This window comes from Patiria miniata, unplaced genomic scaffold (genome assembly GCF_015706575.1).
Source record: "Patiria miniata isolate m_02_andy unplaced genomic scaffold, ASM1570657v1 HiC_scaffold_6, whole genome shotgun sequence".
Classification (NCBI taxonomy): domain Eukaryota; kingdom Metazoa; phylum Echinodermata; class Asteroidea; order Valvatida; family Asterinidae; genus Patiria; species Patiria miniata.
The window spans coordinates 9,745,511-9,763,285 of record NW_024037073.1 but is presented as its reverse complement, the minus strand read 5'-3'; the positions used below and the strand labels follow the sequence as shown (position 1 = coordinate 9,763,285).

Here is a 17,775-nt window from a genome sequence, read left to right as displayed (position 1 = left end):
ATCACTCAAGAGAGGATACGTCTTTTAATACAAATGGGCATATTTAGCAATTGTTGACTGCTGTGATGTGGGATATGATGTTTTGAACACCCAAGGGGCAGATAGCACCCGAGGCGAAGCTGATCATCTGCTAGTTCGCTGCTCCCACTCATTTGTGAAATCATGGTGAAAATAGCATGGGTACCAACGATACAAGCATTTCACACTGTACATGTATGTACCATACGTACAAAGTCATAGCACACTCCCTGTGGGATATCACATACGTGATATCCACAGAGAGTGCGACATGACTTTTTATAAACTTAACACCGGATCGTTCTAGACCAATGAAAATACAGTATTCAAGACAGAGGTACAACAAAAGTATTTTTATCGCCCTCTATGATGCATCATGGCACATCAGGCTTTTAAAAAAAAGGTTCTGCCTCGCTTGACTCAGGTGTTTAAATGTTACCTCTTCTTCTGTACCCAAACCCAGTCCATGCGCTTGTACGCCACGGGTCACCTGAGGGTGCAACTCCGCGCCCAGATTCCATTCTTTCAGAATTGGGGTATGGAGATGCTGGTCACGCAGCTCTACGACAAGAGCTCCACGGTGGCATCGGAAGCCGTCGAGATCATCGAAGAGGCTTGCGAGGATGACACGAACCTGCATAGCTTGGTGCAGATCAGGCCCTCATTGCTGCATATGGGCGACAGAGGGGTGCTCCTCCTAACAAGGTATGGGAGATTAGAAGGGTTATTATTTGGATATTGGAATGGAGGTGGGTGTCCTGTGCACATGGGGGACGAGGGTGCTACTCCTAACAAGGCACGGTTTGATAAGGAAGTTTATTTGGAGGTTGGGTTATGAGGGAGTTTCCCCTATGCATAGAAGGGACAGAGGGGTGCTACTCCTAACAAGGCACTTCTTTATGTGATATTGGAGGGAGTCTCTATGCATATAGAGGACAGTGGTGCTACTCCTAACAAGGTATGGGTTTTAGGGGATTGTAATTTGGAAGTTGGGATGGGAGGAGAGTCCCTCCTGCAACAGAGGGGTGCTACTCCTAACAAGATACGGGGATTTAGGGGAGCTTCAATAACTGGAGGTTGGGATGGGAAGGGAGTCTCTCCAATGAATATCGGGGATGGAGGGGTGCTACTCCCAACAAGGTTTGGGAGATTAGAAGGGTTATAATTTGGGTATTGTAAAAATTGACTCAATTTAGCCATTGGCAACAAGTTCAATTTTAATAAACAAACAATAATAATAATATATGTTATTGTTCACTAGCTGGGGCCTTTTTTTTTCACTTCCATCGTCTGTGCTCCAGGTTCAGATCCTACCCAGACTGACATTGTGCATTGATATTTCAGTCCCTACCTGATTCTGTAGGTTTTCACAGGAATATCATCCCCAGGGTGTTTTCTTCCAACATCTAAAAGGAACATTTCTTCATTTGTCTTTCTTGGTACTTTTCCTCAGGCTGTGAGGCTGCAGCCGCTGCACTTTTTAGTAACCCTTAAGAGCAGAAAGAAGAAAATTAAACTAGGAAACAAATTCATAAAATTTTCAGGTTTCTGTCGACACCCAAGGGCTTCAAGTATCTCTCGGAAGTCAACTTCGTCACCCATGAGTTGGAGAAGTGGCGCTCAGTCTACAACCGCAAGTACGTCACGCTGGTGGAGACGGAAATCAACGAGGCGTTCACGTGCTACCAGAAACCAGTCTACGAGGGCGGCTTTGTGCGACGGTCGCAAAACGAGAAACGAAAACGACGGGACGTCTACGTGCCTGTTCATCTGTACGGCCAGCTGGTGCAGCATAGAGGGGGCTCAGAGACATTGGAAAAACAGGCAAGGAGTCTAAAAGTGCTAATCTTGGGCCAAAAAAAGTCTCTGGTTTTGGTCTGCGCACACATCGCAGTAGCCATGCGTGTTGGCAAAATTTAAAGTATTTTTTTTTCAATGTAAGATGATCTCTCAAAACCGCCAATCTCACTGGTTTGACTGCTGCTTCACAATTGATGGGGTTACCATCGGGTATAGGCTTTATGTGGCCTCTCTGGGCTCCCATGTATTTGCACTAAATTTAGTCGGGCACCATTTGCAGACGGTGTTGTAATTTTGTAATTATTGGTCTGGAAGCCAGACTGGGGGAGCGATGGTGGTGTATCTGGAATCTGTAAACGCTTGTTAAGTAGCGCAATATGTAAGGGAGCAGACTAATGACCAGCCTGGCAGCACCACAACATAGTTATTTCATAAAGTTCTTGCAAGAAACTTCACAGACTTTTTATCATTGCATACTGAAATCAAAATGTTTAAAGTCTTAAAGCGTAGCATTTATTTAAACAGCTTATATCTCATTTATTAATTCAGCTATTAACAATATAAATTATCATGACATAATTTTTTTCTTCACACTTTGAAACTTTTTATTTTTCCTACCTACAGCAACACCTTCATACGTTATGTGACATCGTTCGGTATGGAGACATCAGTAGTTACTCCAGCATTCTCAGTCTTAAAGCTGCTCTGTGGGCACTGGTATGCATTCTGTTCATATGATGGAATTTTTTTTTTTTTTTATGTCGGGAAATGTCAATTTAATATTGGGGTTTACTCTCCACCGACGTAACTTCATAAACTGTACAGGGTGGTTCAAAAAAATGACACCCAAATTTGACAGCAATTTTCACCTATTTTTAAAAATTATTTTTAACTGTCGATTAGTAGCTATTAAAGTACTGGCCTTTAAGCAAATGTGAAGAAAAAATCATTGCATTTGCACATTTTGTTGTTGAGCTGTGCTAATTTGAACATTTCATGTGCGAAACCTGTTTGTCCACAGAGGTATACATTCCCTTCGCTTGACTGAGCTCAGCTATCGGAGCTTTATTTGAAGGCACAATATTAGCACACTTCAAACAAGGATTGCTATTTCAAATTCTTTTTCTTTTCGTTGTGTTACTTTAATATCATCAAAATATAAATAAAGGTACCATCTTTCTCTCGGGCATTGAAACACTGTTAACACAAAATGCACCAATGCATGCTTGAACATTATCATTTGAAAAAACGTGCTAACAATGAAGCCCATCTTAACATTTGAAAGGGCATGACATTTGATTGTTATGTTATGTAATGTTATGCAACAATGAACTTTAAGCCGACAGCTCATTGAGTAGATGATCTTAACACTGACATAAATAATTGGGCAGCTTTAATAAAATTTACTAGGGCAAAATATATTTTGGTGGGAAGGTTTTTAATGATTTTTATGCTGGGGAAATTGAGTTCTTCAGTGGAAAAAGGCCCTTATTCCATATAAATAGACCAATAAAAGAACACTTGGTTTTTCGGGTAAGGAGTGATGTTTATTTCGCATTGATTGGAGGGGATCAGAATCCCCACCCTGGGGCACCAGAATCACCACCCTGGGGCACCAAAATCGCCATCCAGGGGCACTGCTGGAAAGGGGGGGGGGAGAGAACAATGGATTGATGTATTAACTGTTATTGACCACATGGGGTACTGACTACAATCCCGGCCAAAATGGTCGGGACACTTGGAAATAGCCTTAGCCACCCACGGTCACCCACTCCCCCGCTCCCCCGGTCAATGTTGTTCTCTTCAGCTGATGGAGCACACACCGCACAATGACAGACAACATTGAACGGGGGGTTGGGGGCCCAGTGAGATTTGGCCAGGATTGTAGGTTCGCAATTTTGGGCATTGCAAAGTAAGTTGACTTGAGTGAGGATTCAAACCCGTCACTCTGGTACGCTGGTTTCACATAATGCTTGACCTATTATTTACTCTCAATCAAGTAGGACATTTCATGATATTTTGACACTTTCATTTTTGAATTTTTTCAAATTTTGTCCCTTACCTGTAAGGTGGCAGGTTTGATTCACACTTGTTCAATCGAAAATTGGAAATCAAACTAAATTTATATTGCTGCCATGCTTGATGTTTCTTATGTTCCATTGCTTGCCTCAAATATTTTTGCACCCCTTGTGCCCCCCTAGGGTCACACAGGAACTGCCTCGTACGGACTCCAGTTACTGTCATCGGAATCTATCGTACCTGATATCATCCGACTGGCAGAGGAATGTGAAGTCTTCTCAGTAAGAGGGTAAGACCGCAATCATCTGACTATAAAACCAATGTATATCTGACCCTATCTTCCCAAAATCTTGAAAATCTCTTATAGGTCCTTAAAGGTACATACTGGTAGGGTCATTGCTCTTTCTATATTTTGTTAGTTCGAAGCAACGAAATTGCTCAAAATCCGCAGTAGGGCACATAACAAATAACTTGTTGAATTTTTAGCTCTGCGGTTACTATACATGTTGAGAAGACGTGCGCGTATTGTTGGGCACAACACTTTTTTAAAAACCATTTTCAATCATTGGCTTAAATAATGAAAGGTTTGCGGAAACACCATGTGCGAATAATTTCTCAACTAAGAGAATGGTTCTAAAAAGAACCAGAGGTATAAACTCGACGTTCCGGTCAGTATGCTCTGACCGTCTTCAGGTCAGTATGCTCTGACCGTCTTCAGGAGAGGTCAGAGCATACTGACCGGAACGTCGAGTTTATACCTCTGGTTCTTTTCAGAACCATTCTCTTAGTTGAGAAATTATTCGCACATGGTGTTTCCGCAAACCTTTCATTATTTAGTATCTTCACCATGCAAAGCCTCAAATCTTACTAATCATTGGCTTTTTTGGGGGGGCTAGATGCGCAGACGTGGTTCCACCTCAAAAACGGCTTCTAATTTTGTTTGACAGAATAGTCTATAGGGCTTGCTCAATGACGGCCATCTCTGTAGGAGAACTTCAACTGCATATGGGCAATTCCACGGTTACTCACGTTACGAAAATGTAACGTGAGTAACCGATTTTGTGCGTCTTGTTTATCATACATGACACTTCTTTCAGGATGTCATCTTTGGTGCTTAGGTAGGTCTAGGTCTATTCTATCTTCCATGGGGATAACAGTTATTAAACCTTTTCAGTCAGGTAATTACAGCCCAAGGAAACTCAAAAGTACATCAAAAATGTAACGTGAGTTACCGTGGAATTGCCCATATATTACGCAATCAAGCACAATGCGTGTTATGCACGGTGCACGTGGATGGTCTGTAGGAAATGACGTCATTTGAATGTGACCTAAAGAATGATTGCATTCATCAGCCATCTCGGAGGTTTGTTTTGTTACTTTAATTCATTAACAATTAATGCAAAAAAGGTCCTGTTGTGAATATTCGTGTTGAGCAAAAGCATACTCCTCTCAAAAGGGTTCAGGGCAAATGATGATTATGTGAGAGAACGTTGTGTCATTGTTGCTGTTTGTCATCTGCAGAACGTGCTTCTATGTGCTGGGCCTCTTCTCCAAGACTCGTCCGGGTGCAGACCTCCTGAGCTCCCTGGGTTGGGAGAGCGTTCGCCACACCCGCATGGCCTACTTCCCAGTCCTGGAAGAACGGAACAACATCTTCGACGAGTTGGGCCGGTTTACAGACCCCACGGGCCCGCCGGCGTCCCCCTACTCCACCATGAGTGAGTCAACCTACACCCTGGACAGCCCCAAAATGGAATTGGCGGAGAAGCTCCCCGAGCTTGAGAGTCCGAAGTTAGTTGTCGAGAACGATCCGGATGGGAAGAATGTGTTTTTTGTTAGCGGGGAGGTGAGTCCTTACCGGAGCGCCAGCCCACAGCCGGGATTCTCGGAGGAGGAGGAGGAGGAGGAAGGGGACCAGCAGTATGTCACGGACGAGAAGTCACCATCCCTGGCTCCTCCCGTCCAGAGGATTGGGAGGAGGGACCGGACTAAATCCAGCCCCACGAAAATGTTGGCTGTGGAGCACAGGACTCGCATGAGCTCCAGCGAGGTGGAGATGAGGACTCGAGGCATCAGCGCGGACATTGTGGTGCGGACGCGGTCGGGCTCCCACAGCGACCTGCCGCAGCGGACGCCCAACCACGACAATGCAAGATACGCCAAATATGCAACCATCGGGCACACGGGGGCCCTGCCGCGCAGCAGCATCCTGCGCCGCGTGGCCACCATGCCCGCGATGGAGGAGCCCGGTAACGGCCAGCGGAAGAACGGCCAACGGCTGACCAAGCTCCGCAGCAACAGCGACGCCAGCTCCAAGCCGCACCGCTCGGCCTCGCCCAACCCCAACATGGCCCGCTTCCAATCGCAGAGCACCCCGGAGAGGCTCCGGGCGCATTCCATGCGGGAGCGGACGTTCAACCGACGCTGCGACAGCAATGAGAGCGGACGCAGCAGCTTCGGGACCAAGAGTCGCAGCGAGAGCTTTGCCACCGACACCACCCAGACCAGCGGAATCAGCTCCCTCCACTCCAACCCCAACAGCCCCCCGCCGGAATCCTCCAACTCCAGCGTCAACACCATCACCAGCAGCCAGACCGTTAAAGGGATCCACTCTTCCGACACGCTGCGACGGAAGCACAATTTGAACCGGACTCCCAGCTTCATGAGGCGGCTGTCCAAGACCGTCTCCTCCAGCTTCAACACGCCGTATTCCAATGTGTTGGAAACGAGCGCCGTGTTCACGACCAGTCGCGACGCGCATGGCTATGCAGCCCTGAAGGCATTGCGTATTCATCGTCAGGTGTCAGGGGACCCATCAAGTCAAAATACCCCGAGACCGGCATCTATAGGTAGCCATGATGAACTGGCCTATCATGTGCAGGAGAGGAAGAAAGGACTCTTAGTTGAGTAAGTAATTTCTGTGCAAATACTGTAGACAGGAAATATTTAATGTTTCGCAGTTTCGCATTTTTGCTCACTATAGAGTCAGCTAGTATACAAATATTGACTGCTTCGAGTGGTGTAGTAAAACTAGCCTCTCGAGGTGATCCATGAAGCATAGCCAAGGGAAAATAGAATGTTCCATGGATCACCGAGGGAGGATAGTTTTACTACACCACGAGATAAAGCAGTCAATATTTGTTTTATAACACCTCTCCCACAGATTATGCTTGATTTTAGGCGATAACTGATTAATTTAATTTGAATGTAATAAAAATTAACTTCAATTTGAATACGAAATTAGTTGAAAATTAACTTGCACTTTTTGTAACTACCCCTTCACGAAATGTTTGAACCCAGCTCTGTAGCGCGCTTGGATACAATACGCACAACGGGCAATGCGCAACGGGCAACACAAACACCCCTATGCATTTTTGCACACAGTGGGTATAGTACTTTGGTTGCTACGGGTAAAGGTCTTTAGTTGCTATGGGTATAGTACTTTTGGCTGGCACTGAAAGATAGCAAAAATAGGAAGTAACATGTGACTAGCTCTCGGCCAATCAAGACACAGAATCTGTGGGTGAGGTGTTATAATGCGGTGAGGTGTTATAATTTTCATGAGGTGAGGTGTTATAATTTCATCATAACAAAGTTTGGGAGATTGCATATGAATTTCTACTAAATTTTAAATTGTTGTAAAACTACTCTTCAATATATTTTTTTTTACTCCAAGGGTGTGTTTTCATTAAACAGTCATTGACAAATTTTGTGTTGTGATTGGCCAAGCGCACATCACATGTTTTTTGCTATGTTTTACTATTTTGCCAAAAGACTATACAATGGCTGAAAAAGTACCATATGCTTAGCAACCAAAGTAGCACCCGAAGGCTATTTTTGTAAGATGGAAGTTGCGTCAGAGAGAATTCAGTATTTGATTTTTGCCCTTCACTGATGTATTTATAAGCACTACTACAGGGTGAGTAAAAAAAAATGAAATCCAAACAGCAGGACCAATGTTTTGCCTGTAGCACTTTCAAAATCTAGGATATGAAAGCCCAATTCATAAGCTTTCTTTTAGTACAAGAATCATTCAAATCACTCATGTACTTTTCGAGTTACTGAATTTTGAACACAAACACTGTTTTGAAGTTCTGTCCATAGATCACAAAAAAAGGTATGTGTTCTTTCAGTAAAACGAAAACAATTCACATGCATCCCTATGAGAAGTGTTTTCGTTTTGCTGAAAGAACACTTCCTAAAGGCAAAACTTCATAAGAAAATTAGTCCTGCCAGTTGGGTTTCGTTTGTTTTACTCACCTTGTATACTCTGTGTAGTCCAAGGTCTTTCAAATAAAAATACACAAGCATACTCGGGTGGGACTCGGACCCATGACCTGCTGACTTGGAGGTATAGTTTCACCAAACGAAGCAGATAATATTTGTGCCAGTCCTCAATGTTTTACACTGATTGTGTGGAACCCAGCAAAATTTGTTTACTCGGAGGGTAACACACTGAGTATATAGTGTTTATATATCGGTGAAGGGCAAAACCTAATATTCAATTACATACAGGGTGAGTAAAAAACAAACCCAAATGTTGGGACCATTGAGTTAGGGAAGTTCTGGATGTAGCACTTTCAAAATCTAGGATATGAAAGCCCAATTCATAAGCTTTCTTTTAGTACAAGTATCATTCAAATGTACTGTTCAAGTTACAGAATTTTAAACACAACCACCGCTTTAAGGTTCTGTCCACGGATCACAGAAAAGGTGTGCGTTCTTTCAGCAAAACAAAAACAATTCACGCACATCCCTATGTGATTTGTTTTCGTTTTGCTGAAAGAACACTGAACTTTTTTACATGAGTGATATGAATGATTCTTGTACTAAAACAAAGCTTATGAATTGAGCTTTCATATCCTAGATTTTGAAAATGTTACATGCAGAACTTCCTTAAAACAATGGTCCCAACATTTGGGTTTCCGTTTTTTGTGACTCACCCTATACATCACCCCGACGCAAATTCCATCTTATGAATAGTTTCATTGCGGTACCCGCTGCTACATTGGATTCCAACCAGCCAGCCGATCCCGTTAGCTCGGTGGTCGAGTGGTCAGTTGTCTGCACTAGAAAGCAGGAGGTTGTGGGTTCGAGTCCCATCTGGGTGATATTTTTTCTCAATTTCTCGTGGCATGTAACACACTGAGTATGCAGTGTTTATACAGTGGAGCACCCCTATAACGAACAGCGTGGGATCCACAGAAAGTGTTCGTAATAACGATCGTTAAGTATAGCGATTGAACCGCCAAATTTGACCAATAGTGAAGTCACTGAACTGGCATTTCTCACATCCCGCGGCCGCACGAGGAGTTGTCACAAAACTTAAGCAGTGGGTGGTTTTCCCTTTTATTCCTTGGGGAAATAATAGTCATCTATCGCTCTTCAACATTCAAACTTGATGTAACCATGGATGGTTTGATGTTCGGGAACTAAAAGTGGCCCAAACTGTGTTTAATACGTGTACAACCAGTAGGGTTTTTTGGTTAATCTGTTGACTTTTTTCAACAAAGATGTTCGGTACGTTTTGTACATTAAAACCAGGAGCCAAGGATGATGTTCGGTATAGCCAAATGTTTGGTATAGCGGTGTTCGGTACAGCAGGGTTCCACTGCACCTAATATTGAACTGTCTGAAAGTGTGTTTCAATGTCTATCCCTCTGTCTGTCCAACAATAGCGGGACGGTGAGCATCAACTCACTGGATGTCATACTAGGAATGCCCAAGCCACGCTCCAACACACAGACTCTCTCCCAGTCACATGGCGGAGAGTACCTCGGGCTGTGCCTGCCGGTCGACGTCAGTCTCATATTTCATGTGAGTTTTTATATTAGGCCAACAAAAAAAAGGCTCCGGTTTCTGGTATGTGTGTGCGTCGCTGTAGTTAGGAGCGTCAGCAAAATTTAAAAAAAAAAATTTCAATGTAAGATGATGTCTCAAAACTGCCAAACTCACTGGTTTCACTGGAATCCTGCTGCTGCACAATTTTAACGTGTTTTTTTGATGGGGATATGATCGGGTATAAGCTTTGTGTGGCCACTCTGGGCTCCCATACATTTTGCACTAAATTTAGTCAGGCACCATTTGCAGTCATCAGCCGACATTTGAAGGGAAAAAAAAGTAAAAAAAAAAAAAAAAAGCCGCGTCGCCGCACCACTTTTGGGGCAAGCTCAATACCAGAAACCGGAGACTTTTTTTTTGGCCTTAAATATACAATTTGTATGAGTTTTAAAGGTAATATACAACATTTGCTTTTGCTGTACTTTTCAGAAATGAATGGATTTTAGTATGGGGGTTAGTATTTTATAGCAAATGTTGTCACACTGACCTGTTTAAAGTTGTATGTTCATAGATGCTGGAAAAATGAAGAGAAAAAAATGTTGTTTTTGTCTATAGTCTGGTTCCCTGACCCTACTTCAGACGAAACGGAGCAATTTATAGACATTGGAAAATCAACAGGTCAGGGAACCAGACTAGCTGGCTTGCACCCGTTCACGGATGTGTAACCAATTGCTAACAAAATGTGGACTAACTAAATTTGGTAAATTGGGGGCGGTATTTGAAAAAAATCATCGTTCAGGGAAATACAAACTTGTACATCGTGGACCCTGCATTGCTCTGGGGCCATCGCCAACCTTCAACCCCCCCCCCCAATTGTTTCACAGATTTTTCTTTTTTCCCGAATATCACCCCTAAGAGACTTGATTGAACCTTTTGTGTCTTTTTTCTTCTTCTATGACCTTAGACTGATGAGAGTCAGTACCGCGGTGGACGCCGGCCACCGTCCCGTACCTCCTCCAACACCTCAGGCTTCCAGGAGTTCTCCTGCCTGGACCCCTCGGCGCTGATCCCCGACGGCCGGCTCCGTCACGAGGAACGCCACCGGCAGGCCGACTCGGACAGCGACTCGGACAACCCGATGGAGCCCTCGGATATCTCCCGTTTCGCCGAGCCCCCCGTCGACGCTAGCTACGACACGCAGAGCGAGTATCGGGGACGCAAGGGAAGCGGCGCGGCGCGAGCCGAGGTGGAATTCACGGAGGACACCAAGCATCAGGCAGAACACTGCCTGCTGTGCACTAAAATGAGGGCGCGCAGCACCTACGAAGCTGACGAAGAAGGTATTGTATTTACCACCAGCTTACTGTTAATTTTTTTCAAATAGTTTTATTTATTTATGGGCAGTTCCACGGTGTCAGATGTACAACTCAACAGTATGCTTATTTACAGTTAAAATTCATCAATCAGTTACTAAGGGAATGAATGTGTGCTCCAAGGGTTTTTATCACTCTGTTTAAGACCGCTTAGAGTCTGGGTGCTGATAATTACCCGAGCCGGAGGCGAGGGTAATTATCAGCACCCAGACTCTAAGCGGTCTTAAACAGAGTGATAAATACCGACCGAGCACACATTTATTCCCATTCATAAATACCTTTTCGGTAAAAAAAAATCAAATAATTCGTTCAAAAAATCCCGGTTTTGTTCAACAAGTTCACTTCATGCTTTTTGAAACATCCCTCTAGCAAAATAATGGAGTGTTCAGCTGGCGAGTAAGATGTAAACAACCCTTTTATGGAGATTTACAGTTAAAATTCATCAATCAGTTACTAAGGGAATGAATGTGTGCTCCAAGGGTTTTTATCACTCTGTTTAAGACCGCTTAGAGTCTGGGTGCTGATAATTACCCGAGCCGGAGGCGAGGGTAATTATCAGCACCCAGACTCTAAGCGGTCTTAAACAGAGTGATAAATACCGACCGAGCACACATTTATTCCCATTCATAAATACCTTTTCGGTAAAAAAAAATCAAATAATTCGTTCACAAAATCCCGGTTTTGTTCAACAAGTTCACTTCATGCTTTTTGAAACATCCCTCTAGCAAAATAATGGAGTGTTCAGCTGGCGAGTAAGATGTAAACAACCCTTTTATGGAGATTGACGCGCGCGTAGCATGTTCTGCGCGATGTCGCGCAGAACGCACCTGGGGCGTTGCGTTTTGAATTTAGAACTATAAAATTCTGACTCGCTGGTAGTGTTGCGCATGCCTACGTGAGGATTGTGAACGTTCAACCAATGAAATGGTAAGAGGCACTGGATTTTTAGGAGTCCACATTTTATGTGACACTGGAAAAGTGTTTAAGACCAGCTAGCCATGTCTTTATCATCCGTTTAAGACCGGCCACGTGACGGGCTCTCGACCAATAGGAATAGCTAAACTGTCTGAGGTATTTATGAATATGATTTAATAAAAAAAAAATACATCCAACTTTTTTGCTGTAGTAGAAATCTGCTCAAAACATTCTGGTGTTGGAAGCACTCGGACAAATTGATTTTTTGTGTACCCATTAGTTAATTCTTCTCAGTTGCAAGCAACGCCTGAACTGTTGAACATTGGAACAGAATTAAACTGTATTTCATTCATAAATACCTGAGACAATTGGTCGAGAGCCTGTCACGTGGCCAGTCTTAAACTGTTGATAAAACACCGGCTGGTTTTAAACACTTTTCCGGTGTCACATGAATTTTGGACTCCCATGAAATCTGGTCCCTTTTACCCTTTCATTGGTTGAACATTCACAATGTTCGCTTAGGCATGCGCAATACTACTAATGAGTCCGTATTTGGAGAGTTCTAAATTCACACTACACCAGCACCGCCGTGTTCTACACCACATCGCGCAGTACGTGCCATGCTTTCTCCAATCTCCATATAAGGATTTGTTAACGACTAGTGGCGAGAGGCACATACCATAACACAGTTTAAACCTAACCCCTTCAGCACTTTTACTAGAAAGTATCCTGAATCCGCCAAGATCCACCAATTTTGTTATGCCAAAAATGTTGGTGTCCTGAGTCCATCAGAATCCACCAGTGAGTCCATCAGAATCTTCGTACACACCAAACATATGGCCAAGGAGTTAAACTGTTGAGATCCTGAATCCATCAAAGTCCCCCAACTGCTCAATATGGAGGTATCCTGAATCCATCAAAATCCTGCAGTATCGCTAGGCTTAATGTCCTGAATCCATCAAAATCCCCCAACTTTTTCAATATGGAGGTTATCCGCCGAAATCCTCCAAAACAGGGGTGTGGATTTTGATGGATTCAGGTACATTACGGTAAAATGCAGATAATAAGCTTCAAACTGATATACACGTTTTTCATTGGGATCAATTGGAAATGTTGGCATTGAGGTTTCTAAATCTGTGGAACTGCCCGTATTTGATGACCTTCTTTGTTTGACAGAAGATGACCGGCTGCGGTCCATCAGCGAGGCCGACAGCAACCTGCCCCCGACCCGACCCCGCCTGCGCGGCTCCAGCGCGGCCAGCGGACGCTACACGCCAAACAGCGCCGACATGTCGTCGACTAGCACAGGCAGCGGCCACAGCAGCTCCGATTCCAACCAGTCCAGCCGCATGCGGCAGGACACGCCGAAAGGCCGCGCCATGATCCGGAAAGAGGTCCTACGCCTCGTCATCAACTTGGGTAGCTCTGTTGGGATGAAGGCACAAGAGCAAGGACTGTTGAGGTAAAGATAAGAAAATTGAATGACAGTGCTGAAAAACAAAATATGTGTCCAAGGCCAAAAAAAAAAGTCTCCAGTTTCTGGTATTGAGCTTGCCCCAAAAGTGGTGCGGCAACGCGTGTTTTTAAAAAAAATTTAAATTTTTTTTTAACCCAATTTTTTTTCTCTTCAAATGTCGGCTGATGTTGCAGATGACGCTTCGATCCCCTTAAACAGAGATGCCACTTTTCAGGTTTTAACCTGACTTCAGTTTTTTTCACAAAAATGTGACAAATTAAAAGTGCTGGATTTGGTCTGAAACATCCAGAAAACTCATTTTTGAAAGGGGGTAAGGGTAGTTTCAGGTTTTTTAGTAGTGTTTCAGGCTTTTTATTGATATATCGGTGGCATCTCTGCTTAAAACTCTCAAGATATCCTTCAGAGTGCAGCTTTAGGTGACCTCAGTAAGGCCATGAGGCTTGAGAAGTATATTGAGCTAACTAAAAAGCGTTTACAGGTTCCAGATACACGACAGTGCTCCGTCAGTCTGGCTTCCAGACGCACAATTACAAAATTACAACACCGTCTGCAAATGGTGCCCGACTAATTTTAGTGCAAAATAAATGGGAGCACAGAGAGGCTACATAAAGCTTATACTCGATCGTAACCCCATCTAAAAACAAGTTAAAATTGTGCATTAGCAGGATTCCAGTCAAACCAGTGAGTTTAGCGGTTTTGAGACATCATCTTACATTGAAAATTTTTTTTTTAATGTTGCCGACGCTCATGGCTAGGGCGACGCGCGCGCATACCAGAAACGGAGACTTTTTTTTTTTGGCCTAATGCACTCATCTTTTAAACCAATAGACTATTCCACCAATGGAAATTAGTGAAGTAGCGCCTCGCTCGTGTGCATGTTATTATAATAATAATTTTATGATATATGTATAGCATTTTATACCAAAGTCTGAAAGTGCTTCACAGACACAATCATTACCACTGTTCATCAGGCTATGAGACCATTTTTCTGCAGCAGATAGAGATCAAGACAATGCGGTCTCTACCTTTACAGGTACCCATTTATACTCCTGGGTGGAGAGAGGCAATTGTAGTAAAGTGTCTTGCCTAAGACCACAAGCATCAGTGCAATCTGGTCTCTACCCTCACAGGTACCCATTTATACTCCTGGGTGGAGAGAGGCAATTGTAGTAAAGTGTCTTGCCCAAGAACACAAGCATCAGTGCAACCTGGTCTCTACCCTCACAGGTACCCATTTATACTCCTGGGTGGAGAGAGGCAATCGTAGTAAAGTGTCTTCCCCAAGAACACAAGCATCAGTGCAATCTGGTCTCTACCGTCACACGTACCCATCTATACTCCTGGGTGGAGAGGAGCAATTGTAGTAAAGTGTCTTGCCCCAAAACACAAGTCCCATGCTCCCTGTCAGGGTTTGAACCCATGTGCAAGTCCACATGAGTCAAACACCGTTACCTTCCCACCAAGGTTAAGGGACACTGATTGTTCTCTGTTGAGACTTCAAGCATTAAGAATGAGATTTTTTAAATGATATTCAAATTTGTTTTTACTTTTGATTTGAAGGCATGCATATACAGGGTGAGTAAAAAAAAGCGAAACCCAAATGTCGGGACCATTTTTTTAGTGAAGTTCTGCGCGTAGCACTTTCAAAATCTAGGATATGAAAGCCCAATTCATAAGCTTTCTTTTAGAACAAGAATCATTCAAATCACTTATGTACTTTTCAAGTTACGAAATTTTAAACACAACCACCGTTTTAAGGTTCTGTCCACGGATCACAAAAAAGTTCAGTGTTCTTTCAGCAAAACGAAAAGAAATCACATAGGGATGTGTGTGTGAATTGTTTTGGTTTTGCTGAAAGAACGCACACCTTTTTTTGTGATTCGTGGACAGAGTCTTAAAACGGTGGTTGTGTTTAAAATTCCATAACTTAAAAAGTACATGAGTGATTTGAATGATTCTTCTGCTATTAAAAAAGAAAGCTTATGAATTGGGCTTTCATATCCTAGATTTTGAAAGTGCTACATACAGAACTTCACTAAAACAATAGTCCCAATCTTTTTTTTTTGACTCACCCTGTACAAACCCTTTGGTTAATTATGTGTAACATGTGAGCTATTATTTGATTAAACATGTTCTTTTATAATCAGCTTGAAAGAGAAATTCCCGTCCACATTTGAGAATGTCTGCCTGTATTCTGACGTGGCGTACCTTCTCGGCAACTGTAGCTATCGCCTGTCGGCCCGACGCTTCATTCAGGAGCTATTCCAAGATCTGAAATACTCATTGGTAAGACTGATGTTTTTCAAAACTCTCACCTTCGTTTCTTGCATTTGGCTTCATCTATAGCCATGTCCGCACTGCTTTTTTTTTTTTGAAGGGATCAAAAGCCTGATTTTTTTTTAATCTAAAAACACTGCCCCTTCCAGAAATTACATGGCACAATCACATGACTCATGCATGAACACGCTTTCTTGGCCTGCAGTTTCCGAGATCCGATCGATCTTGTCGGTTTGTCGACAACAAACTTCTAGCCCTGAGATAAGGAAGGTTCATACTCTGCACTGAAGTGTGAACGCAACTTCATGACATCCATGTTCATGCTGCAAATTTTCCAACGTTGCAAAAAATGTCAACTCCTGCGAATTTTTCCAAGAATGTTTGCCTCACATTGGCATTCACTTAAGTGTGAACAACTTGATGATATGTGCCGAGTCTCAAAAACTTTAATATAGGTTTTCCCGGCCACTTTCCTGAAATGTTCATTCCCATTTGAAAATCGGTCGTTCCTTTTTGTCTGAATTTGAATGCACGTCTTTAATCCCATTTCAATTCAACGAAAGTTCAATCGTTTTCATTGTCCGTGCATTCGGTTTTGAGAAACAGACGGCTAATTACGTTACCTGTGCATTCATTTACGCAAGCATACCTTTTCTAACTTGATTTTTACAGCTAATTTAATTGATGGATAATGAAAAAGAAACCCCTAATTTTATCTGGTGCCGAATGCATTAAACTAAAAGTGAAATAGAATGGTGAATGTTTGAAATCGCCCTCTAAAAGCGAAAAAGAAGTCAACAAATATGAATGGACAAAAACGAAAGTTGCTGCTCAATCACTTAATGATTGAACTGAAATGGAATCGAATGCTCTGGTAGCGAAAATGAAACGCGTGTTCAGAGCGATTCTCAAATTCAGACGAATATGAATGACCGATTTTCAGAAGTGAATGAACATTTTGGGAAATTGGCCTGGAAAACCTATATTTATTTGTGATTACTCAAGAATAATTCCAACCATTTTTTTAAACTTTGTGTTTTGCAGTTGTTTGAAGAAGCCAAAGAGATCCAAGGAGTTGTGGAGGCAGGCAAACAACTGGAAGAAACGAGTAACGTTCTGTCCGTCGTCTGCCAATAATCAGGATTTCATTGTTTACAAATTTATACAATTTGGGTGTGTATCTTTTTAGCACCAGCTGGGTTAGGATAAGAGAAACTGGTAGCCCGGCTTTCTGGCCTTTGCTTGAATGGCATGGAGTTGTTAACTGGTAACCGGGAGCCGATTTTGTATAACTGCTAAGCGAAAAATGGTGCTTAGCTTATTTTTGTGCTAAGCCAAAATCAGATGGGGACCAGTTACAAGCTGTATAAATCAAATGGCATTTTGGTTGGTAACCTGTTTTTGCTAAGCAACTATTTTCTTTGCTTATTGGTGACCTCGCCTGAAGTTGAGCCACAGCCTCAAACTTGTAGCCAGCAAGGGCCAATTTTATTTCTGGTTTCCTTAAAGGGTCCGTGAGATTAATTTTTCTGAGGAACATATTTTGTGCAACTTTCTACCCCTCTTGTGTGACAACTATTTGACATCCTTTTTGGATAATTTTATTGAAAAGTGCACTACTTTAAAATATTAAAATATTTTCCATGCTTTTCCGGACAACTGAGGGCGCTGTTGCTGTGATGTCATTTCAGGAAGGCACCGTTCAGTTTAGGGGTTTTCTGTTCAAATTGTGAACTTCAAAATTTGCTCATTAAAGACAGTTGTGAGAAAAGTTCGCTCAATGGGGTAACCGCCATGTACTGACACGATTACGAATCACGAAAGAAAAGAAAATTTTACAACAGAAAAATATCCCAAATTCTGGCAACGTTTGGTGCTGAAATAGCTGTAGCATTGAGATTTCTGCCTGAAATGACATCGCACTTTTGCTCATGAATATGGAAATTTGTATTAGCATATAAACCAAAAAGGCACCAAAATACCCTCAAAATGGCATAACGAAAATTGGAAGTAAGTTTAAAGGGGACCCAAATAATGTGCATATTCAAGGATTGCATTTAAAAAAATTACATGTCATGGGCCCTTTAAGTACTATTTCACAGCGTGAATATTCAT

General features: G+C 42.7%; 1 protein-coding gene across 2 annotated transcripts in view; it reads left to right on the top strand.

The window, feature by feature from the left end:
* LOC119742924 (rapamycin-insensitive companion of mTOR-like) overlaps nt 1-17,234 on the top strand; it is a 71,762-nt gene extending 54,528 nt beyond the window's left edge. The window contains exons 21-30 of one of the 2 annotated variants that reach the window (XM_038219191.1): nt 482-723; nt 1,563-1,842; nt 2,443-2,535; nt 4,020-4,126; nt 5,359-6,744; nt 9,516-9,654; nt 10,583-10,958; nt 13,086-13,368; nt 15,531-15,669; nt 16,705-17,234. In XM_038219191.1, coding sequence (XP_038075119.1) covers nt 482-723; nt 1,563-1,842; nt 2,443-2,535; nt 4,020-4,126; nt 5,359-6,744; nt 9,516-9,654; nt 10,583-10,958; nt 13,086-13,368; nt 15,531-15,669; nt 16,705-16,797 — 3,138 coding nt within the window. In that variant the 3' untranslated portion in view covers nt 16,798-17,234. Of the gene's footprint in view, nt 1-481; nt 724-1,562; nt 1,843-2,442; nt 2,536-4,019; nt 4,127-5,358; nt 6,745-9,515; nt 9,655-10,582; nt 10,959-13,082; nt 13,369-15,530; nt 15,670-16,704 lie in introns of both variants that reach the window. The other variant, XM_038219190.1, reaches the window with a different exon arrangement.
* The last annotated feature ends 541 nt before the right edge of the window (nt 17,235-17,775 follow it).